The sequence below is a fragment of the Cupressus sempervirens genome, chromosome 3, assembly GCF_028749045.1.
Source record: "Cupressus sempervirens isolate cs-2001-9-10 chromosome 3, ASM2874904v1, whole genome shotgun sequence".
In the NCBI taxonomy this organism is placed as follows: domain Eukaryota; kingdom Viridiplantae; phylum Streptophyta; class Pinopsida; order Cupressales; family Cupressaceae; genus Cupressus; species Cupressus sempervirens.
In genome coordinates this window covers 892,632,299-892,656,394 of record NC_143120.1, presented here as the reverse complement: position 1 = coordinate 892,656,394, position 24,096 = coordinate 892,632,299, and the positions used below count along the sequence as shown (strand labels likewise).

At 36.7% G+C, this 24,096-nt stretch overlaps 2 protein-coding genes across 5 annotated transcripts in view; one reads left to right on the top strand and one right to left on the bottom strand.

The window, feature by feature from the left end:
* The window catches only part of LOC149569670 (putative serine/threonine-protein kinase SIS8), a 311,948-nt gene that overhangs the window by 63,852 nt on the left and 224,000 nt on the right, over positions 1–24,096 (top strand). For all 4 annotated transcript variants that reach the window (XR_016362787.1, XM_089822389.1, XM_089822391.1 and 1 more), the window contains exons 4-5: positions 522–713; positions 23,054–23,316. Coding sequence is in view for 3 of the 4 variants with exons in the window: in XM_089822389.1 (XP_089678515.1) it covers positions 522–713; positions 23,054–23,316 (455 nt within the window). In the remaining variant the exon portion in view is untranslated. The remainder of the gene's footprint in view (positions 1–521; positions 714–23,053; positions 23,317–24,096) is intronic.
* On the bottom strand, positions 12,252–15,151 carry LOC149569672 (uncharacterized). The gene is made up of 4 exons (XM_089822393.1): positions 15,050–15,151; positions 13,474–14,919; positions 13,050–13,338; positions 12,252–12,931 (listed from the first exon to the last, which is right to left on the bottom strand). The coding sequence occupies exons 2-4, from the start codon at positions 14,877–14,879 to the stop codon at positions 12,368–12,370; spliced, it is 2,259 nt and encodes a 752-aa protein (XP_089678519.1). The 5' UTR covers positions 14,880–14,919; positions 15,050–15,151; the 3' UTR covers positions 12,252–12,367.

Below are 24,096 nucleotides of genomic sequence, written 5' to 3'. Positions count from 1 at the left end.
TTGAGTATTAACAGATTTGGTTTGAGCAGGAGGGGCCGTATTTATCTCAGAATAAACTCTCAGCTAGCTATATTGAAGTTGTAGTTTTGATTCCTCCAAACAGAAGGCCCTTTATTAACTTAGCTTGTGGAAGGAATTTATCTTAGGTGATGCACATTTTCATTTGATGATTTTTTCTTGTTATCATTTACTCATCACGTGTTCGTGAATAGTTATTGTTTCTCTAAAGAAGGAATTGGTTTATCAGAAGGATATTGATGAGCTTTAGAATTGCAGCAGTGGTCTCCTCATACTCTTATGAATTCTAGATTCAGAAGAGGTGGGCTGATAAATACACACAAGAGGGTGCTTTTTAGATGAAAGACTTTATAGTTGCAATTATTGGTTTTTAACATTTTATGACATTACAATAACATTTTTTTTGAAATTAACAAATCTGTGATATTGACTTTGATTTTTTTTTTCAGACAAAAGAAAACATTAAAATTGATTTATTTATGTTTGTATTTTACACTCTGCAGGTGTCTGATTTCTATGGAGGACCTGTTTCTGAAGCCAGTGTTGGGAAGTATATTATAGATGATGGCACCTCAGTAGCAGATATCTTTGAATTTCAATTGCTGGGAAAAATAAAAAATGGATTATGTCGACCTCGAGCAATGCTTTTCAAAGTCCTTGCAGATGCTGTGGGACTCAGGAGTAAACTTCTTGTGGTAAAAAGTTATGATATTTTCTTTAAGGACAAATTTATCTAAATTTATTTTTTGATTCTATTCGTGTCTTCACTCCTGCATATTGCTGAGTACTGTTTATTTAATTCATGAAGACACTCATTGCATTCAAATGAGAGTCTTGTACTTGGATTTGGATCATCCTTGTGCAAGAAACTTAATCCTAACTGGAGCTGTTCATTTGTAATGGCTTGTTATAAGTATTAGACTCATTGTTTCAAGTTTCAATCGCTATATCCAAAAAAAAAAACCATCTCAGTTTCAATCAACCTGTATGTCTTACTACCAGTGAGAGGAAATACTGTACACATTTCAAATCTTACAATTGAAATATATATTTCTTAGAATTACATTGAAATATTTATAGGAGAAATGGAGATCTAATCTCAGTAACTCTCCTCTTTGAGATCAGTAAGCTCACATTCTTCTTAAATGCTACTGGTTCAAATGTGCCATGGTCCCTTTGTAGCTGTCTGTGCTCTCCATGACACATCTTTTTGTTCTAATAGAATAGGTTTTAGTCAAAGTAACATACTATTACAACTTCAAAATAAAGAGAAACCCATAAATTAGATAGAAATCAAAGTATACATATTTGACTATGCCAGGCCTAAAAGCCAGCAGTTTCCAAGCCTAGACAATATAGAGAAAATGTACACATCAGAGTGCATTATGACAAATCAGAATCTAAATTTCTTTCTAGGTCCTCTTGAATCTTGGTTGACCACACAGAGGGGGTAAACCTGTAAAAACCCCTTACTAATTCTGTACTTTTTTAAAGTTTTGGATGTTCGACATTTTTTCAAACGCTTTGCCAGCAAGGTCTGGTTTCTGATTTCTTGTTTTGTTATCAATACCCAATAATGAAGACCATGTAGAAATGTAAATACTAAATGCATAAAACAAAAACAACAAGCTTCTTAATGAAAGTTCACTTTATTAGCATCAGGTCATATATGTCTGATACAATTACAACAGCAGACTAGTCTCTCAGATTTGAAGTTTATTAAACCAAAATCGACACACACACATACTTGAAAGAAAGGATAGAAGCCCAGTATTTGAAGAAGGTATGGCTGTCTCAAGTGGCATCCAAAATGATTGATAGCAGCAGAAATTTTCTTTATAGATTTGATATGAAGTGCTGCTCTTCAAACCCTAGCTGATATTAGGATAATAGATAAGGTTCTATTATTAGTTAATGGTTATCTGTTTGTAATCTATTGTAAATATTAGAATGTTTCTAATATTTAGTTAGCTGTAGTTATCTATTAGCTTTCTTTAGCTTTCTTTTAGCCAGAATAGAATATTTCTATTCTTTACGAGGGCTTTCACCTCTAATTTCTCCGTCATAGAGAAAAGTGCATTATAGCACATAACGAGTAACTGATACTAAGACTCCCTCCCAGCAGAGATTTCCTGAAGGGTAGTATTCTCACAACTTAGATTATCATAATAAATTAAATCTGACTCCAATGTTTGACCAAACAAGGAGCTTTTGAAGCCACATTGCCTCATGAGCTTGCTAATCCTCTGCAAAGGACTTGGCATTCTGCATGGATCACCAAGCTCCCTCAGAATCTCTAAGCCGATATGAAGGAAGAGTTATTGCAGTGTATTTGCACGCTCAAACCAAACAATACACTGGTCATGCCTTGCCCAATGCAAAGAATGAACCTGTATATTATAGTCATATCCAGTTACAAGCCTACTGATTGTAAATTCTTGCCCTTAACTCATACTAGATGAGTATTTAATGCCATTGTTGATGAGATTTGGCTTCCATATTCAACAACACAATAGAGTCTTCTTTATATACCACATCACTATGCACAGCTCTAGTAGACAACAACAGTGAATTTATGAGAACGTCCAACAGGTAATGATGATGTCAAAATCTCAAGCTTATTGTTGAAATGCACCAAGAAGGTGGCATCCAACAACTAATTCACACTTTCTTCCGAGTTCTAATGCCCAACACCGTATCCGCTTCCACTTTGTAACCTGCCAACATTAATATTTTACAAAATAATATTACCATTCGTGCCCAGGATGAGTGTTATTAACATAAATAACTTCCAAAATTCCATGCTAAAACTGTTTTGAGTTATCCAACATAAATATTTGTTTCTAGATTAACCTTTGTACCACTTCTAGTCTCACACTAATATGTACCGCCCAAACACAAACACATCTCTCCGAACTGCACTTCTAAAGATATATGTAATGGTTCTAGGAAGTGAATCAACCGAGACAAATTGACACTTCTCTTCTCCATTATCACCAACAAATACATCTTCCCTGTATGCCATTAGTTGAACAAGGCAATACAAGACTATGCAAAAATGCAATTGTAAATTCTTTTGTACTAAAATATCTCTGCATACTTGGCGCACTCATGGGGACCAATGGAGGCAAGATTTTACAATCAGTTGCTTGTGGACTATAGTCATGACAACGAATTATATAAATATTTGACACAAACTATAGCAAACACATTAGAAACTCTTTCGGGTAAATATTTCAATCTTCACCTCTAACAATAATTGTCAACCAATAGAGATTATCACAAAGTTTATATTACTCAACTCCAATAAGCTTTAGAGGTCAATGGATGAAGGATGAAATATTCACTACAATATCTCTTGTAGTGTCCCCTTTCTCAAATATGATTTTATAATAAATAAATAATTAAGTAATATAATCTATTTAATAAATAATAATATAGAAGAATTTAATAGATAAATAACAATCTTAAATATAAAAAATATTTAAATAAATAATAAAATGTAAAACAATATAATTATAATATAATTAAATCAATAAAATATAAAAATAAAATAAAACAAGTCAATCAATCAATAATAATAATAATTAATTAATAATAAGAATTAATTAATAACAATAAGATTAGATAAATATAAAAAGAATAAGAATAAGAATAAAAATAATATATAAATAATAAAATTGGAATATAACTTAGTTAAACTTAATAAGTAGGAGATAATTTCCACAACAAGTCAAATTGTGATATTTCTATCAAGATTTAATTGTGTGATTTTTAGTCAAACTCATTGACCATCACCTAGATCCAATGAGTGCTCACCTAGATCCAATGAGTGCTAAGTGTTCCATTTATTCTCATGACAGTTAAACTTAGTTAAATTAATGTAGGGTTAAGAGGCATGAAATGAAAAGTTGTGAGCCCCTCAAACATGAGATATAAAAAGGGAGAAGAGTACTTCATTTGGAAGGGGGAAAAAGAAGAAAAAAGAGCATATGAATTAATATAGGGTATTAAATCTGAAAGGTTTTGACTGTTCTAAAGGGGCAGCAATAATAAAATATTGTGACTCTTTCGAAGGGCAATGATGATGAAGGTTTGTGACTCTTAAACGGTGGTAATTATGAAAGGTTGTGACTCTTCCAAAGGGCAACAATAATGAAGTTGTCTCTCAAAGGAGTAGTAATTGTAAAAAGGTTGTGACCATTACGAAGGGCATACATTATGAAGAGGTTCGACTCTTCTCCATCGTGGAATAGATAAAGAATGTTTCATTTGCATGACGAGGAAGCGAGAGACATTTGGGAAATAGTATATTACTCTCAAAGGTAATAATGAAAAGTGGTGACTTAATTCTAATGAAAGGAGGTGACCTTTTCAATACTGTATAAAGATGATTTTATTCCAAGATAAAGATTATTTATCAAATTTTGAGGGCCAAGGCAAAGTTAAGTAATCCTAAAAGGGAACATCATAGTGGTATCAGAGCATGATCCTGTGATCCTGCAAGGTAAAAGATAAACTGTGAATCATCAAATAAGAAAGTATATTGAAAGGGAATATTCATCATTCAATTACAAGAGAAAAGACAATATCATTATTCAACATTAGACAACAAAACAACGTTAAGGTTTGACAAGTCTCCATTTCTAAAAAAGAGACACACGTCATTGCAAAGCTCTCTATTAAGAGCAATGCTAAAAAATGAAACAAAAGGAATGTTGTAATATGAAAAAAAATGATTAATATGCATTAACATCTTGAACTGTAAGTCAAAAGAGTTAGTGCCAATATTAAGATGTCTCAAGAAACACTAATATGATTTCCTTCTGAACAAATATCAAAATATAAGGATTTGTTATAGTTTGCAAAAGATGCCTTTTAGTGGTAGCAATTAAAGAATACATGTTGATTAGGATCAAGAGAAGATTAAAAGGAAAAAAGGGTGTGTTACATAAAGAAATATATTTTGAATACACTAGTAGATGTTAAGAGAGGTATATATAAATTTCTATGAAGGATTCATGAGGAATTCTGTAGCATATTGGAATAGATTATTAGCAAATTTGAAGTTTGTGAAAGGAAGAATATGCCAAATTCGTGAAGTGAAGCAATGAAGAAAAAAGACATAAAACAAAATTATGAAATCATTAAGGCATAGTAAAGAGGCTTATGAAGTGAATTATAAAGCATATTTGGGAAAGACCCTTAGAAAGATTTGTAGGAATATTTATGAAGAACTTATGAGTGTGGACAATTGAAGTAAGCAAGAGATATACATGAAATCATTCGAGAAGTAAACAAAAGTGAAGCAATGAAAGAATAAGGAATATATTGAGATCAATTAAAGAAGATATATGAAAATTGTTCAATATAAAAAATAATGGAGAAAAGCCTTTAGTACATATGTGACAGATAATTAAAGATAGATTAATAGTAGATCTTGATGGTCACAACAAAGCAAGAAGCAACAAAACTAAACCCTCCATCAAGTATGCTAACCCCTAAGTAGGGGCTAAGAGGCTGTATGATTTTTTTTTTCATTTTATGCTCTTGCGCTTGATTGGAAGGGAGAAATATGGATAGAGCTGGATATGTCCTAATCTCTCCCACAGCTTGACCCCGACGATCAAATTAAACGCACAATCTATCTCTGCAACTCCTTGGCAATAACGGATGTTGTCTCTCCTGCTAGATCTCGTGTATGGTCTCCTCGTGGCTCTCCTACATCACGTCTGGCTCCAACGTGTCTCACATCTGATTCTAGTGTGTGTCTGTTGCTGCCTTTTTTCTATTCTGGTGGGTCGCATGGGTTTCGTCCTCCTTAGTTTACAGTCATTCTTTGTGGGTATTGGACTGGGAAGGGCTACTCGCGGGTTTTTACTCAGGTTGGATATGGCTTCAATGATATTTGCTCGCTCGCGTTGTGCTGAATTTATCTCGGCCACTCGACAACCCGACAATGTACTCTTTATCATCTTCTTCTTGTTTGTTTGTGCTTTTGTGAGACGCTACAAAAACAACTTCTGCTTGTCACTGAGCTCCGCCCTTTGTCTCCATTGCCGTTGGTTTTGCTTATCAGTGGCTCGCTTTTTGGGTTTTCTCTATCTTCTCTACTTTCTCTACCTTTTATGCCCAAGCTTCTGCTCCTTGTTGCTGGTTTGACAGTGTGAGGAACTACTGTAACAGATATAGGGCTTGATCGATTTGCTTGTAACGAGCAATGATTTTCTTATGCAAAGACAACTACTCATTTTTGGTACTTCAATCTATTGTTTGAAAATGACTACGGGAGACACCTGTTTGCCACAAACCCAACCTCTGACCTACTAGAGGCTTTGTGACCACATGAATAAGCTTAAATCAAACAATACTCTACTCACAGAATAGGTTATATCATTGACGGAGGTAATTGCAGAACTCAAACAGGCCACATGATTGAATATGACTGAACACCTCTCATATCAAAGGATTTTCCAATACCTTCATCTCTGAAATTGCAGGCTTGAAATCCAATTTAGAATCCATCATCGAGCAACTGGATGGGCTGGAAAAAATAAAAGAACAAATAGAAATGGCCACAATACACTCTTCCCTGATTTTTGAAACTGAATAGAAGGTGAAATCGTGGGCTCTCTACACTAACACAAATACTATTGCACCTTTATTGAGCTTGGATAAGATTGTTCAGGGGAATATTGATGATGAGCGTGTGAGATAGGCTAGTGAGCTCAACTTACGTATACGTGGTCTCTCTCCCACTTCCAACCCTCTCTTTGCTAGATGCTCTTTGCTGATTGATCAGCTTGGTATCTTCGAGATCACATTGGACAAATGTTGGTTTGGCCTAGGAGATGCCCTCTTCATCCAGTTTTTCTCATTTTTTGACAAGCTTTGTGCTCTTAGAGTGAAGAGAAAGTTGTTCTCTCTCCCCTCTAAAATTTATCTTGATGAAGATCTCACGAAGGCACAGGTAACAGAGCCGAAACACGCTTGGGGGATTGTGGCGGAGGCTAGATGGGCTGGAAAATGAGTTTCTTATTAGGAACCTTAGAGAAGTTGTAAGTGTTTCCCTTACTAGTGGATGGGAAGCGAGTTAGATCTCCAAGGTTGCATGACGGTTTCGACAACAGTCAAACAAGAGGAAGCCCTCCACCTGCTGTCTTCTTGTCAACTGCTGGAATGGTAATGACTCTTTATGGTCATTACCTAGTCACTTTCACGATGCGATGGGGTTTGCTGATATTTTGGCCGTCACTGAGACCCATGAGAGTCCCATGCGCCCTCTTCTAGGATATGTTGGGTACCGGTGGCTGTCAGTACGTAGAGAGGAGGTTTGTACTTTTGTGGGGTCTGCGGGTGTTGCCTGTTTGATTAGGGATGATATTTTCAGTTCTACCTAAGTGGTTCACTCCGACGCCTTTGCCAAATTCATGTGGGTCCATATTGGTCGTAGGAATCACCGACAGAGGGACATCTTTATTGTTCTGTGCTGTTTTCCACCGATCTCTTCTCCATATGCCATTCATGGGGCCGAGGATGGGGACCCATTTTGTGACCTTCAAGAGTGCATCTCATTGTTTGCTACTTTGGGTAGCATCATCATTTGGGGACTTTAATACATGAACCAAGAATCTCTAGACTCCTATACATGATTGTGGTTTTGATTCGATATGCACTTCTAAGATAGATCTGACCACTCTGGGACTTTAGTGTACCTTAGATGATGCTCTTGGGCCGCTTTCTTGTTATGGTCACCACCTTCTCTAGCTCTGTGATTCCTTCAGCTTGTTGATTTTGAATGGTCTGTCCTCCTTCCTTGGCTTTGAGCTCTTTACTTGTTGGCCCCATTGTGGTGGTGCACACATTGTGGACTATGCCCTCACTTCTTCCTCCTTCATTCCCTCCATTCACAACTTCACCATTTCGCATCTCTCCTTCGTTGATCATGCTCTTCTTAGCATTGCTTTTCGCGTTTCACCATATCTGTCGCCTTCTCCCCAACCTCCTCGCATCTCGTCTAAAGTTCTCTACCCCCTTACTCGCTTTCATTTCTACAAGGGTAATGGTGAACTCTTTTCTTACCATCTCAGGAGTCTCCTGCCACTTGCTAGCTTCAGTGATTGGTGTGAGGCCTCCTCCATGTTTGATTTACTTGCTGATGCCATTTGGGTGTTCGCTTTCTTTTCTATCCCTCACTGCTCTGCCCTCTTTCATAGGTCTAAGCATCGAAATACATGCCATATGAACCAATGGTTTACCGCTGACTGTAAATCTTTCCATTGCTCTGTTCGCTCCTCTTTTGGGACTCATTCTCCTACTTTCACCCACCTGTATTATTCTTACATCTGTTTTCTTTGCTGCAAGAAATGTTCATTCATCTCTTCTTAGTGCAGATCCCTTCACTCCACACTTATTTGCAATCCTCAGATCTTCTAGTGCACTTTATTCCCTCGGTGTTCCCCCCGCTCTCCATCCTTGACTTTCACTCTCTAACCTCTCACACCATTACACTTTATGACATTCTTGGACAACCATCTCTCCATCTCATTTTGCCTCCATACTGCCATTTGTTCACCCACTTCAACATTTATGAGGCCATTAGATCCACGAGCTGCAACAGAGCGGCTAACGAGGAAGGTTTCCAGGCTGAATTTTTCAAGCTTGGTGCATCAGTCCTTGGCTCCTACCTCCCTACACTCTTTAATAGAGTGGTCTATACTGGGTTTCCTAATTCTTAGTTGCGACATGTGATTTAGCCTATTCATAAGTCCTGGCCTGTCTTTGACCCTGACAACTACAGGACCATCATGATCGGGCATACACTTGCCAAACTTTATGCCACTACTCTAAACACTATGCTATCCAGTGAGCTTGATAGGAGAGGTTGTAGAGTAAGAAGCTAGGCTGGTTTTCGTGTTGACTACCAAACTATGGATCACATCTTTACGTTGCGGATCGTTATCGAGAAGGCTAGGCACCGTTCTGAGAAAGTCTATCGCTGTTTTGTGGACTTCTGCAAGGCTTTTGATTTCGTTCTTAGGATGGCCCTATTCCAGAGACTTAGTTTTCGGACATGTTGTTGACTGCTATTATGAGACTATACGAGAATGTGGTTGATAGATTCAGGACTCTTGAGGGCTTTTTTGTTCCAAATTAGAGTACCATCGGGGTGAAGTAGGGCTGCCCCCTCTCGCCCATTATGTTTGGGTTGTATATCAACGAGCTCTAGGACTTCCTTATGAAGTCCTCGTACCTTGGTGATGAGTGCTTTTTGCATAAGGTTTTGATCTCCATTCTCCTTTTTACATATGATGTGGTACTATTGGCCTCTTCCCTTGATAGTTTACAAAGATTCCTAGATGGTTTGGCTTCTTTTTGTGATCACCGTCAACTTGTGGTCAATCTGAGTTAGACTCGGGTTATGATCTTTAATAGCTAAATATCTCTCATCTTCATTTCTTTTTTCAGGGAAAGGAGGTTGAGATTACTTCTTCCTATATGTACCTCGGGGTGAAGTTCTCTGGGCCCTGCTTCAGTTTGAGACCAACTATCCAATCTAGAGTCAGTAAGGGCATGGGATCCCTGGCCATTCTTGAGAGACAATGCTTCAAACATCATTTTCAGGATATTTCGTCTAAGCTTTCCCTCCTGGACTCCTTGGTTCGGCCGACTGTTCCCTATGGCTCTGTGGTTTGGGGACCTTCTCTTCTTCTCTTGGATTGGGCCTCTATCAAGCGCGTTCAAACTTTGCTTCTACGACGTATCATCAGATGTCACAAACTCACCCCTCATAGCATTATCTTAGCCGAGTTTGGAGTTCATCCCTTCAAACTTGCGGCCATATCTGATTTGATTTGGTTTCTCCATCGCCTTTGTGGTTTTGTGGATTCGACTGCTAATACACATAGATATTCTTACAAGGTCTATTGTTCTTCTATTACGGTTATGAGATCTGATACTAGCACTAGATCTTGTTGTTGGTACGCCTAGGCCACCTCTCTATTGAGTTCGATTGGGATCGAGATTAATCGCCTTCCTCCATACCAGTTTTTGTTGGATGCTTTGGCTCACCTTCTTCTCTTACGTCAGGAGTTGAATGAGCATGTCAGACTGAATATCTATAGATAGTACATTACCACTACCTGGTGTAATCCTCTAGGTGGACTACGTCCGAGGATGGCCTTCTATGCGGAGCATTTTCTTGAGACTCATGATGGGGTTATTGTTCTACCTGCTTATTTTTCTTGGCGTTATAGTCATGCCCTGCATCTCTTTTTGGGCTCCTTCAGAGTTGGCTCCCATCGTCTTCGGGTCCAGACCGACCACCATATGGATAGAGACGATTGGATCTGTCAGCCGTGTACTTTGGTGGAGGTTGAGACTGAGACTGACTTTAGTTTCCATTGTCTTACTATGAGATCTGAAGGAGATTTCACTTCCTATTCAAAGATTGCTTCTCTCTTTCAACGTTCTTCAGCTACATTGACCAGCGGTGCCTTGCACTTTATGTCTAGGAGGTCACTTAGCTCCGCGATCATACCTTGTAGTCACTACTACCTCAGTGTCATACCTCAGATCAGCTCATCGCCGACCTTTTCTCCCCCCTGTTTCCACCACGGGGTGCGAAAAGGTCATCCAGTGTCACTCACTCCAAATCGGACAAACATTGCACCAATCTTTCCAAGCAGCAACACTCTTCCAACGGTTCTCAACGACGATCTAGGACTCTTGATCATTCGCATTTATACCCTTCTGTGACCGATTTCTTTTTGCCAAGGAAGGATCCCTAGTTCTTGACTTGGCTTTTTGTTTCTGCCCTTGCTTCTTGTTTTGTTTTTTCTCGGACATTGTTTGGTGCTCTTTCTCTTGTCGGCTCTCTTATTTGTATGCTCAGTCCCATAAACCCTTGTTGTTTTTTTTGGTTGGACATTAATATTATTATCTTATTATCTTATCTCATCTTATGTTATCTTATAGAGACTTGGGAAGAGATAATATATTTACCGAGAATTATAAAGATAGATAGTCCTAAAGGGATATCCATAGAGGCATGGTAAGGGATAAAGTCTCTCCCAAGGATTATAGAGATGGATAAATCCTAAAGGGATATCCATTAAAGCTTGGGAAGGGATAAAGTCTCTACTAGGAATCCTAGAGATGGATACATCCTAAATGGATATCCATATAGGCCCGGGCAGGGATAAAGTCTCTCCCATGGACCACAAAGATGGATACATCCTAAAGGGATATCCATAGAGGTTTGGGATGTGATAAAGTCTCTCTTGAAGATTATAGAGATGGATACATCATAAAGGGATATCCGTACAAGTATACGAAGAGATAAAGTCTCTCCTAAGGACTATAGAGATGGACACATCCTAAAGGGATATCCATAAGGGCTTGGAAAGAGATAAAGTCTCTATGAGGATTTATAATGGATGGATGCATCCTGAAAGAGTAATCATAAGGTCTAGAAAATGATAAAGTCTCTCCCAGGGATTATAAGGATCACTCATTAGACTCACCATGGGACAAGAGAATGCATACCTAGGAGCAGGAAGTATTACAATACATCAAGATAAGTTCCAAAATGAATTATTCTTAGTATTTTAAATTGAATATTATCTTTAGATTTGATAATTTTATAGTTGTAAATATATTACAATTGTAAGCGCAAGTTAAAATTTCCATTTCAGGGTCGTTGGATTGGATATTGGAGACGCCACTAACACTAAAGTTTAGATTGCTTGAGAACAAGCAATTTTGGGGAAGGGTAGACTATAATGTCCCCTTTCTCGAATATGATTTTATGATTATATATAATGAAGTAATATAATTTATTTAATAAATAACTATGCTCCACGGAGTTTCCGGGACGGGGACGTTTTAGGGGACGGGAACGTGTTTCCGGTACGGGTACGGGTCGAAGCCAAAATTTAGGGGACGGGACCTCAGGGGACGGCTATAAAATATAGGGGATTTTAAATTTTTTATATATGGAGAATTAGACTTCTTTAGAGATATATTTCTGATATGCATACCATAACAATGATAAATCATAACATTGATAAACCATTCACCATAGAATACATGGAAATTGAAAACTATTAAGATTAGAATCAAAATGAGAATATGATATGATGATATATCCGAATATCGCATACAATTAGCAAAAATGCCCAAAGGCTCCAAGTATCAATCTATCATCATCATGCATGAAATGAAAATCAAAATGACACAATGAAAGTAAATACTAGAAGTGTAAATGAGATGTCCAACTCCATAATAATCAAAAGCAATAATGTATCTGAGTATCTGAAAAGCAGAAAGCCAAATATATGGCTGTCCTCTAGGAATCTAAATCTCTATCTAAATCAAGATCATCATCAATCTCATCCTCTGAATCACTGGCAGGGGTAGGCAGAGGGTCCTCATCCAATGGAACTCCAAGCAGCCCTGGGGGTGTGTTATCCTCATCAATCTGCAATGCATCCTCAGGATTAACATCCCAACGTAGTGCTGGAGTCTGTCGATACTCAAGACTCTGTTGCTCCTGTAGTCGCAATACACTATGAACAGCCACAAGCTTCTCTGATCGTCTAGAGGTAAGGTTGTTCCTCTTGACCGATTGAATGAAGCTATATGTAGACCAATTCCTCTCTGCAGCAGAGGAACTCGCAACCTGTGAGAGAAGACGGGTGGCAAGGGCTTTCAGCTCAGGTGCATCTCTACCATGCCATGTCCACCATCCAATCGGGTCCTTTTGAGCTAATGTAGCTCTATCAGTCCTCGCCTCTGGTCTACCAAATGTTGGACCACGAAGATTGGCAAAGTCAAGCCATTGCCCTCGAATTTTTGCAGCATCCTCTGCACTATACATTTTTGAAAGGGCCTTGAAGAAGCCGTCCTTCACCTATAGTGAACAAACAAAAATTAAGAAATGAGAACTTAGAGTTTATAAACTTTACAAATAAAATAAAATATTTAAAAATGTATTATAAAATCAGAATTCTTTAATAAATTAAACTCACCTCCTCATCATTAGATGGAAGCACTCTCCCAGGCCTTGGTGCATACCATTTTGGATTGACTGCATAGGCTGCCATATGAAGTGGGTTGTTCATAGTGTTCCACCTTTTCATTACAATGGGCTTAAGATGCTCCTCATAGAACTCCAAAGTAGGTTCCTTATCTTTAACAGCTTGCTTGATCTGCCCAAGCATGCTATCAAAAGTCTCATAAATCTCTCCAAGGCTAGGAGAGTCAGTATCAGCATATCTAATGACCTGCACAATAGGGTAAATGAAGGAGCAAATGTATCTGCAAATGAAAGAAAATTGCAAGTGAGAAACATAATATGTTAAAAAAATCAGCAAGTGCTTAAATCAAATTTTTTTTTTTATTAAACCAGCAATAATAACAATTATGATATCCACCAATTCTTAAGTTTCTTACCTCATTGTGGTCCACCAATGTTCATCTAGGATTCTTCGTTTGACAAGTCTTCCATCTGGGGTGCTTGATTCATGCCATCTATTCCACTCTGCATTGACCACCATGGATTGTAAGGCCTCTTGGACCTCAAGCATCCTCTCCAACAAAATGAAGTAGCTAGCATATCGAGTCTCCACAGGCTTGAGGAATTCTTTTTTGGAAAATGTCCTAAATAATGCAAGAGATGTGTGATGATTGCAAATAAACATTTGCACGTCTCTAGCCTCAAACACCATAGTCTTTATCCAATCAATTTTCCCAAAGTCCTTCAAGGTGTTATTCAATGCATGTACACAACATGGGGTCCAAAAAATGTGTCTATAGGTGCTCTCTACTATCAATCCAGCTGATTTACACACACGGGCTGAATCAGTGACTACTTGCACAACATTTGAAGTCCCTACCTCTTCTATAGCATCCTTCAAAATCTGAAATTGGAAGGATGCATCCTTCTTTTTTCCCGAACAATCAATGGCTCTAAGAAAATAGGCCCCTGCTGTACTAGTGACAATAAGATTGATGAGTGGCCGATGTTTGATATCGGTCCAACCATCCATGATAATAGAACATCCATCACTCATCCATGTTTGCCTCATATCCTCCATCAAAATGTTTACTTTTGAGTACTCTTTGTCAAGGATAGTGGTGCGTAATTTAGTCTCTCCTGGTGGTACAAATGAGGGACCAGCAGCATAAATATCTTTGCACATTTGTTTATAGAATGAGGAACGAGAAACATGGTATGGTATGCCATGAGCAACAAGAAATCTGCCAATGGACTCTTCAGCTCTATCTTTTGCTTGTATGTTAAATAAATCAGCCACATTAGTATCTCTCTTAGTCTTGGCCTTTCCCTTCCCTTTACTAACAGTGCTAGTGGGAGTCAATGAGGGTGTGGGTGTGCTACTCATAGGACCCCCGGATTTCAATAACTCCCCCTCCACATACAACCTATTGGCCTCAAGTTTTTCTTCCTCCGTAATTTTTTTGCAACCTTTCACCCCTTGCCCACCTATCCATAAAAGATGGCAATACACTCTTGTGTAGCTCCCAAAATAATGCTTCTTACATAAATGACACTCCCATTCCCTACTACCTCCCGAATTTTTCTGCTTATTCTTGTCTACTTTTGTGGCAAATTGTAGGAGAGGTTTCTTAGGGTTGAATGGGCCTTTGGCATATTGTTTTAAGGCTTTGGAAGGGCACTCAAATGGATTAGGCATTGCATCTTCCATAGGGACATCTACATTAGGCTCATCAATGGCTGCCCTAGGTCTTTTTCTTGGTCTTTGTAATTGTGACACTTGAGTTTCTTGCATGGCAACTTCCATGCTATCACTACTTCCCTCACTCTCACTGCTGCTCATGTTTTTGCCTTTGGATTTTACAATGATTTATAGTATACTGCTGCAAGTTATAGAAAAAAAAAATTTCAATGTTCCATTAACATGCCCTCTTTATGTCATTGAAAAAAATGAAAAATGACAACAAACAACAATGAAGTTTGAATCAAACAAAAAGAAAATAAAAAACATACCTGGAATGAAGTAGAAATGAAGGCAAAACTTTCTCTTCCACCTCCAAAACACACTCCTCTTTTGTTGTTGTTGAATGTTCAATGTTTTCCTCTTCCTCTTCCTCTTCCCAACTTGCAAACAACTCCAAATGAGCAATGAACTCCAACTTTAACTATTTAAGAAGACACATTAGGGTTAACAACTTAACATCCATGTGGGCCCTAGGCGGAATAGAAAAGATTAAATTTTTTTTTAAAAAAACCATTTTTTAAAACTTTTTAACTCACCCGCGGCCGGCTGGAAAATAGGGGACGGCGTGGGCAAAAGGGTACCGGCGAGGGACGGGAACGCCGTCCCCGGTACGGAAATCCGTACCCAAGTTTCCTACGAATTTTTTTTTTGCGTTTCGGGGACCGTCCCCTTTCCCCTCAAAAAGGGACGTCGCAGGGTACGTCCAAAATCCGTACCCGCGTCCCCGTTTCGTACCCGGTACGGGTACTAGGGTACAGAGGCAGGGGACACGTCCCCGTGGAGCATAGATAAATAATAATAAAGAAGAATTAAATAAATAAATAACAATATTAATGTAAAAATAATTAAATGAATAATACAATGTAAAATGATATAATTATAATATAGTTTAATCTATAAAATATGAAAATAAAATAAAATAAAATAAATAAATAAATTAATAAAATAAGTTAGTTCGTTAATAATAATAATAATAATAAATTAATAATAATAATAATAATAAATTAATAATAATAATAATTAATTAATGATAATTATTAATTAATAATAATTATCAATTAACTAAATATAAAAAGAATAAGAAAATTGGAATATAACACAATGAAACTTAGTTAAGTTAATGAAGGGTCAAGAGGCATGAAACGAAAAGTTGTGATCACCTGAAACATGAGATATAAAAAGGGAGAAGAGAACTTCTTTGGGGAGGGGGAAAAATGAAGAAAAAAGAGCATATGAACTAATATAGGGTATTAAATCTAGAAGGTTGTGACTCTTTTAAAGGGGCAGCAATAATGAAATTTTGTGACTCTTTTGAAGGGTAACACTGATGAAGGGTTGTGACTCTTTTAGGTTGGTAATTATGAAAGGTTGTGACACTTTCAGAAGGCAACAATAATGAAGTTGTGTCTCTCAAAGGAGTAGTATTTGTAAAAAAGGTTATACATGATGAAGAGGTGCAACTCTTCTCCGTCTTGGAAGATATAAAGAATGTTTCATTTGCATGACAAGGGATAGAAATTTGGGAAATAATATATTACTCTTAAAGTCAACAAGGAAAGGTGGTGACATAATTCTAATGAAAGCAGGGAACCTTTTCAATAAAATATACAAGAGATTTCATTCCAAGATAAAAAAGTAGGGCAACAATAAAAGATTATTAATCGAATTTCGAGGGGAAAGGCAAAGTAAACAATGATTCTAAAAGGGGACATCACATCTCTTTCTCAACAATATACTTAAAACTCATGGTAATATGAATATAATTGCCCTGTCAAAGTATTATTCCAACCAACAAGTAAATCGAATAGACCTGGGCCCAGGATATTCTGCCAAATACAAATATTAATGCTTCTCAGCTACTGATGGACTAAAGAATGACATATATATGCGATAAGTTCAAACCATAAAGTTTTTTTTTTCCAGAATTGTTATTTCTTCATTAAAACAGTCTGGGGTGGCAATTTTTATATATATTTGCAATCAAAACCAGCACACAGGCAATCAACTTCCGTACATAAATTACAACCTTATTGAAAATGATAGAAAATACCGCAAACAACGTTGAGCCCCAATTAGCTGCAATTTTAATATCAAATTTTAACTTATTTGGAGATTTGCTCTATAAGAGACTTAACAAATTTCAAATTGGCACGAGTGTGAATTCTGTCACAAATCCATACCTTAGAAGAACCAGGTTTCTGTCCAGTTCTCCTGTCAAGTTCCTAGAGGTTTTCATCTCCAGAATATTTTTGTTCTTATACCATGTTGAAGTTTCATGCCAAAATTGAAGATAAACAACAAACGCAAAATAATGAACACTAAGACACTACAATTTATCCTGAGAATACTCTCCAACTTGAGGGAGAAAAATCCAGCCACAAATATATCCTGTTATTGATGAATAAGCAAAAGTCTGAAATACAATATGCCCAAATACAAGGTTCAAACTGAAGTGATATTAAAAAACACAAGATATCAATATCCATGACATACGAATTCCTCTTGAAGAATATTTAAAATTGCCTTGACCCTTCATTTTGTAGCAGTTACTAAGTGAAGATCCCATCATTGTCTTTGACCTTTCATTGTCTTGACTCCTCAGTGTCTTGAGTTTTTAATGTCTTGAGGTTTTTCTTACGAAACTGTCACACAAGAATGAACTCTTTGATGATCAACAACCACATATTCTAAAACACAAGATATCAATATCCATGACATACAAATTCTTCTTGAAGAATATATAAAATTGCCTTGACCCTTCATTTTCTAGCAGTTACGAAGTGAAGACCCCATCATTGTCTTTCACCTTTCATTGCCTTGACTCTCAAGTGTCTTGACTCTTTTTAAATTTTTAACCAAACAGTCGCACAAGAATGAACTCTTTGATGATCAACAACCACATACACATATGCCTCTTTGATGACCACATACTCAAATGTGATTGCTTTCCGATTTCAACCTTAGTAAACTTGTAATCGGAACGAGTAAGTTCCTCAACAGATTTATCCACCAAAGGCTCAACGACTTCAACAAATTTGGTCTTATCTGAATCAACCAAAATCCTTGAAACAATCTTATCTTTCAAAGATTTGGATTTGATCTTCTTAACAGGGAGATTCTTTGGAGGAACAACTACTTTTCTCCTCTTAATTGTTATTTTTCTTAACCATGCAGGCAGGCTGAAACCTTCATCCGTGGAAGCAGCTATAGTGGAGACCATTGGCATTGATCCTGACTGTATTTCTGTCGTAACAGAACAAGAGTCAGTGTGTACAATTGAAGGCATAAGAACAAGTTGAGAAGACTTAGTCATGAAAGGCTCAAACCCTGTGAAAGATGTATCAAGTTGGGAAACTTGACCACTTGTAAGAGTTGGAAAATCCTCAAACACATTTGCTAAATGCTCATAGTGTTCATTTCCAGGGATGTGAGGAGTAGTAGAGGAAATAGGAAGAGCCATTGTATTAACTTTCAAGACTGGAATGGAAGGAGTAAAAATAGTGGAGAATGAATCCACATTGCCATTGACTTCATGCAAATAAGGCTCTTTATGTATAGAGGGTGCAGAAGCTTGTGCAGGCTTTGGGGGAGATATGGTCATGATTTCCCTTTCTTTATTTGAATCTTCTTTATCAGATTCTATTTGCAATTCTTCTTCTGATTCTTACATTGGTTCAAAGATTTGAGATGATTTGGCTCCTTTCCCACCCTTCAATTTGAATTTGAGGGAACCCTTAGCATTAGAAGATAAAGTACCATCTTTCCCTATGATCTCCGGTTGTGACTTCCTGCCAGGAGGACCAAAACTTCCACAATCCAATCCCATCTTAGGATTCACTCTTTAAAGGCCTTTGCTTTTCAACCATTTGTTGGTATTTACCAAGATGGATTGAAATCTGTCCATGATAGACATACCTTCCTTCTGTTGCCATTGAATAGGAAAATGACACTTATTATCAAAACAGGCTTGATGAAACTCCGGATCAAGGATGTTGCCATCATCTTCAACTTGAAAATCTGAGGGGATCTCCAACATGTTAAAATAGATTATCTGATGTAGGGTTAATCTGCAATATTCCATCTTCATGATGTCAAGCTCTGACCTCATATCAATCCAGACGTCCTCGATGCGATGAACATGAGTATAAGTTCTTTTTGTTTGATAATTCATCTCTTGGTAGTCAAAGTCAAATTTGGCTTTGAACTTCTTCAAGGTGATCATCTACAACAATGCTTCCATGTTCTTTGCTTTAGGCATGGAAATGATCAAATAGTTACCAATAAACAAAGGTTTAGTTGAGGTAATGCCAAAACTAGGCCTATGCATATCATGCTGATCACTCTTCATGTCCATGAGCTGTCTAGCTAGCTCCATGAAGAAGATTCGATTTGTAGCATACGTAGTTAAGTTATACGGCTCACTTTTGAAATATCCAACTCTCAAGAATGTGAAAGTTGGAAATTGAATGAAAATATAGCCGTATTGGTTCACCTTCTCCTATGCCACATCAAATACTCTTCTGATAGATAAATGCTTATTGAACAAACACCGGAAATGTCCAAAGAAGGCATCTTGGACTCTTCTATAATAAAATTTACTATTTGCCAAAGTGATTTGATCATAGTAATCTCAAATAGGAACCTGAAGATGATCTCCCTTGGTTGAAAGACCAGAGAAAGATCCCATGGCAGCAACAATGTAAACAAGCTAAGAGTTCATGTAGAAAGGTACCGAAGTTCCCACATTGAGTATCTGTTGGCAAAGTGCAGTGCTGATGAACTCTCGCCAAAAGATGTGTTCTTTATTCTCCATGATTTGAAACATGAACTTATACATCCACGGCTCGAAATCAGTAGAATCTTTAAGGTCACATATTCTGTTGAGAAGGATGATGAGATCCTTATATTCTTGTTTGAAGTTATACCGGTGAACGGTCTTGGGCCATCTTGAGAAGTTTTTTTTATTGTCTAACAAGTATGTTGACATACTTTTGATAATCACCTTTCTTCTCATTCCAGCATGACAAAGATTATTTCTTGGTCAAATCTACACATTTTGCTTTATGTGGAACCTTGAAGAGTTGTTCAATAACCTCAAGATCAAGGTTAATGACAACCTTGCCATCAGCGTCCTTGATAGTCTTTGTCTTTAGAGTAAAACGTCGTGCACATCCGAGAATGAAATTAGGTTCTATGACCTCCATACAAAAAGTAGACACCAAGTGAATGTTGCTTCTTTTGATACACTTCATTTCATGGCCAACTGGAGTTTCAACTCTCTATAGAAAATCAACTATGTCCACATAACCAATCTTTGTGTCCATCATGTTATTCAGAATAGATATGACTGATGAGGGAGTTGCATGAGCGAATTCTCTATCATATTGATATGTCATTTTGCCTTTGGATTTTGATGGTGAGGACATTTCTTGTGCTTGTAATGAAGATTAAGTGCCAACAATGAAGGAGAAAAATGCTCCAATGTTGAAAAATTCTTCAAAAATGTTTGAATCTTTCAACCTTTTGCAAATTCGAATGGGAGAAGGCAGTAATCAAGGGATAGTTGTTGAAAGATGCCAAAATGTGCCCTAAGATTACTCCAAGATCCAATGTTTTGAAATAGATGTGCTTGGGACGTTTTGTAGCAAAAAAACGTTTTTCACCATGGTGCAAGATCAAAACGATTTGGTGTTTAAACGTCAAATCATGCATTAATATGCAATGCAATCACCAAATAAAGCCAAACCGATTTGGATTGGAGCGAAAACATGGATAAAAAATGGAATTATTTTCTGATTTCTTCAAAAATGTGCCCTAGATTTGGGCTTCCAAAAACATTTTTGTGCTTGTTAGATCCATTTTGAATGTAAAAAAACTCATTGCCAATAAAAAATGTCTCCAATGGAAAAAAATCCCATGCAAATCCATCAAGAAAATTTCCATTTATGATCAAAATCAGGTTCTTGGAGGGCAAAGACATACATTTCTTCAAAATTGGACTTTTTGGAGGCCAATACACATATTAAAACATGCTTTAGCTGAAAATCGGACTTTTTGGAGTCAATAGCATGTTTTAAAATGTGCAAACAAGGTAAATCAGACTTTTTTGGGCAAACAAGCAAGATCGCACCTTTTGGAGGAGGATGTAAAGACATAAAAACTTAAGTTTTGATGCAGTGACATTAAAAAGGTCCACTTATGATAGCCTTTTGATGTAATGACATCAAAAAGGTCCACCAAGTTGATCTTTATATGCAGTGACATGTAAAATGTCCACTTTTGGTGGATTTTATATGTAATTGCATATAAAATGTCCACTTTTGATAACTTAAAGTCATTTAATCCACTTTAATTTATAAAAATGTTACTAAATGAGTCATAAACAATATTTATCTATCATATTAAAAAATATAACATATCAACATCATCTAAAAAGTAACATTTAAATAAGCGTTTGATTTAAAAATAAAAAATTAAACTGGAACTATATAGTTATATAGTCACTTTAAGTGAAAAATTAAAAAGTAACTCAACTTAAAATTATAACATAATGTGGACTCACTTTAAGTTAAAAATTTAAAGTTAAAAGTAACTTCAAAATATAACAAAAAGTGAATATAAGTTATATTTATCAAAAAGTGAAAGTCAAATAAAAAATATAACATCATATTTTTAATTCGTGGTGGTGCACCAAAATTTTTCCACTTTTGAGACACAAAAATCAGCAAATCTTGACTGGCAACTCTGATTGAGCTCTAGGTTAGATTGAATCGAAGGGAAAAGCGAAAGGCAAGACATGAGCAAAACCAAAGAACTAAAAACCAACAAGCGCAAACTCAAAAACAAAGAAGGGACGATGAAGGCCTCAAAAATCAAGCAAAGTCTCAAAAGAAAACAAAACACAAAACACTTGATGAAAGCCTTCCGTAAAACGATTTGATATACAAATTGAAATGGATTGATTGATCAACATCAAACAATTGGATATCGAATTAAGCCTAGAGAAACTCGAGACTAACTTGAAAAAGTTTCGTGCTGTTACCAACATTTTGTGGTGACAAAATGCAGGACAACATAATAGAAGGAAAGAAGCACAAAGGAATCCAGGGGAATAGGTCGCATGCAATATGGATGAAGGAAGGGAGCTAGGTGGGGAGAGACTATTTAATATGTTAGAGGATTTACAGATGTGGCAGCAACAAGTAGAACAAAGAACTCAGGAACAAGATCAGCACATGGGTCTTATGATGCAGATGATGGCTAGACAGATGTGTATTGATGTGAATGGTCTAGAAATAACGAAGGTAGGAATGGTGGGCATAACAGATAGAATAAAGGTAGTGGAAGAGGACAAGAGGCTGATAATTTTGGTCATGTAGCTAGACCAGCTAGTGCAGTTAGTTTGAAGCCGCTTATACTCACCTTCTCACCTAGAGGTTTGGCACAATTAGAGAATGCACGACAAATTACCAAGTTTTAGGCGCACTTTGTCAAGATTGGGAGAATGGAGGACAAGAATTCTAGGCAGCCATCTCTTTCAAGGAATACATGGATGTTAGATTGAAACATTTGCAGCATCATGATTTGTAGAAAAAGTGAGCAAGCTCACACTACCTTACTTCGATGAATTTGGGAGGACCGCTGACAGAGAATGGGTTCGAAAGATAGATGTAAAGACCCCAATCTGGCTATTATCTGAATTTGCTAATGACTGGTGATATCTTTTGAGTTTTGTGTTTTTTCTATTCAAATTTATAGTTTTTTGTAATTTCCAACACATATGTAATGCCATTGATTGTGTCTAACTGACATACAAAGAATCTATGCAAGACTGATAATTAATTCACAATTCATTGCTACAACTTTTTACAACAATTAGTTGAATTCTTGACAAGCACAGCTATCTGGGGAATGGTTGTTAGTGGCTAGAGATGCCTGCATGGAAAGATCCCTAAGAAACTTGCTTAAGAAATGTTTTGACAAGAATGTAGGAAGGATCCTTACAAGGCATGGTCCTTGAGGTTTGGATGGAGTAGTGGGAGGTTTTTTAAATTGAAATATGTATGCATAATGGAGACTATTATGCTAGATGTGTTATCATTTTGATGTAAGTAAAATTTATAAGAATATTTGTCATATATCATGGCTTGAAATAAATAGTACCAGCTGACATAAGCAATAGTAGTTTTGTTAAAAACTGAATGATGTTTTGTATGTTAGTTTTATGTAAGGTTTCCTCTTGTCATATTAAAGTGCAAATGCTGTATATTCAGGGCTTACAGGTATATGATAAGGTGATTCTTCAGGCAGACCCTGATAGGCATATGTCTCTTTTGGTTGGACTGAATTCTACCGAGCTACTGGTGGATGTCATGCGCTCTCCTGGACAGTTAATACCATTCTCGGTTAAATCTCTTATTATGCACCATTTTTCAGGAGCTGTAGAGAGTGACTCAGGAGACTATGATTCCTGCGATTCACCTTTAGAGCCAAGCAGTCCCATGTTTGGTGTTTCAGAAAAATACTACAGTGAAAGGTAAGTAGTTTAATAAAGCACAATTATTAACTTCATTTTATTTCTAATATTTTTCCTGAAATTTATTAAAATTCTATATGTACAATCTTAATTTCAGTGGCACAAATTTATCTATACAGCGAATTGTATTTGAAAGAAGTTATTGTGATGTCCTCTATCTAGAATAGTATTGAATAATAAATCATAATAATGAAAATTAAAATAAATAAATCTGCACATTAAAATATTATATTATAAACTTTTATTAAAATAAAAATATATTATAATAATATAATGCATAAATAATATTATTATTATAATTAATTGTTTCTTTAGAGACATCCAATACAAAATTATTATAATAGTTAATAATAAGATCTTATTAAATAAATAATGAAAGAAGATATAATAAATAAATAAAATAATAGCTTAGTTACCCAGTTCCCCCTCCAGCCCTTCGAACCAGCCAAATTTCGAACCAGTTCTTGGTTCTGGTCCTGATTCCCTTTTGGGTTCCACTTGGGTTCGAACCTAGGCAAAGTGGTTCTTCTAGGCCAAACCTAGGTAGCACCATGGTGGAAGCAGTGCAGGCCCAGGCCGACCGAGTGCTAACTAGGTACAATTCCACTATGATACATTCTATAATATAGCGCAAAATTTTTTTATTACAGAATTTGATTAGAGATCTTTAACATTACAGAACAAAACTTGCCCAAGTTTAGATATTTATTACATCAAATTAAAGTAGCACTCAATATATCTTCCAGTTAAATTTTTATATCTAATTGCTGATAATGATCC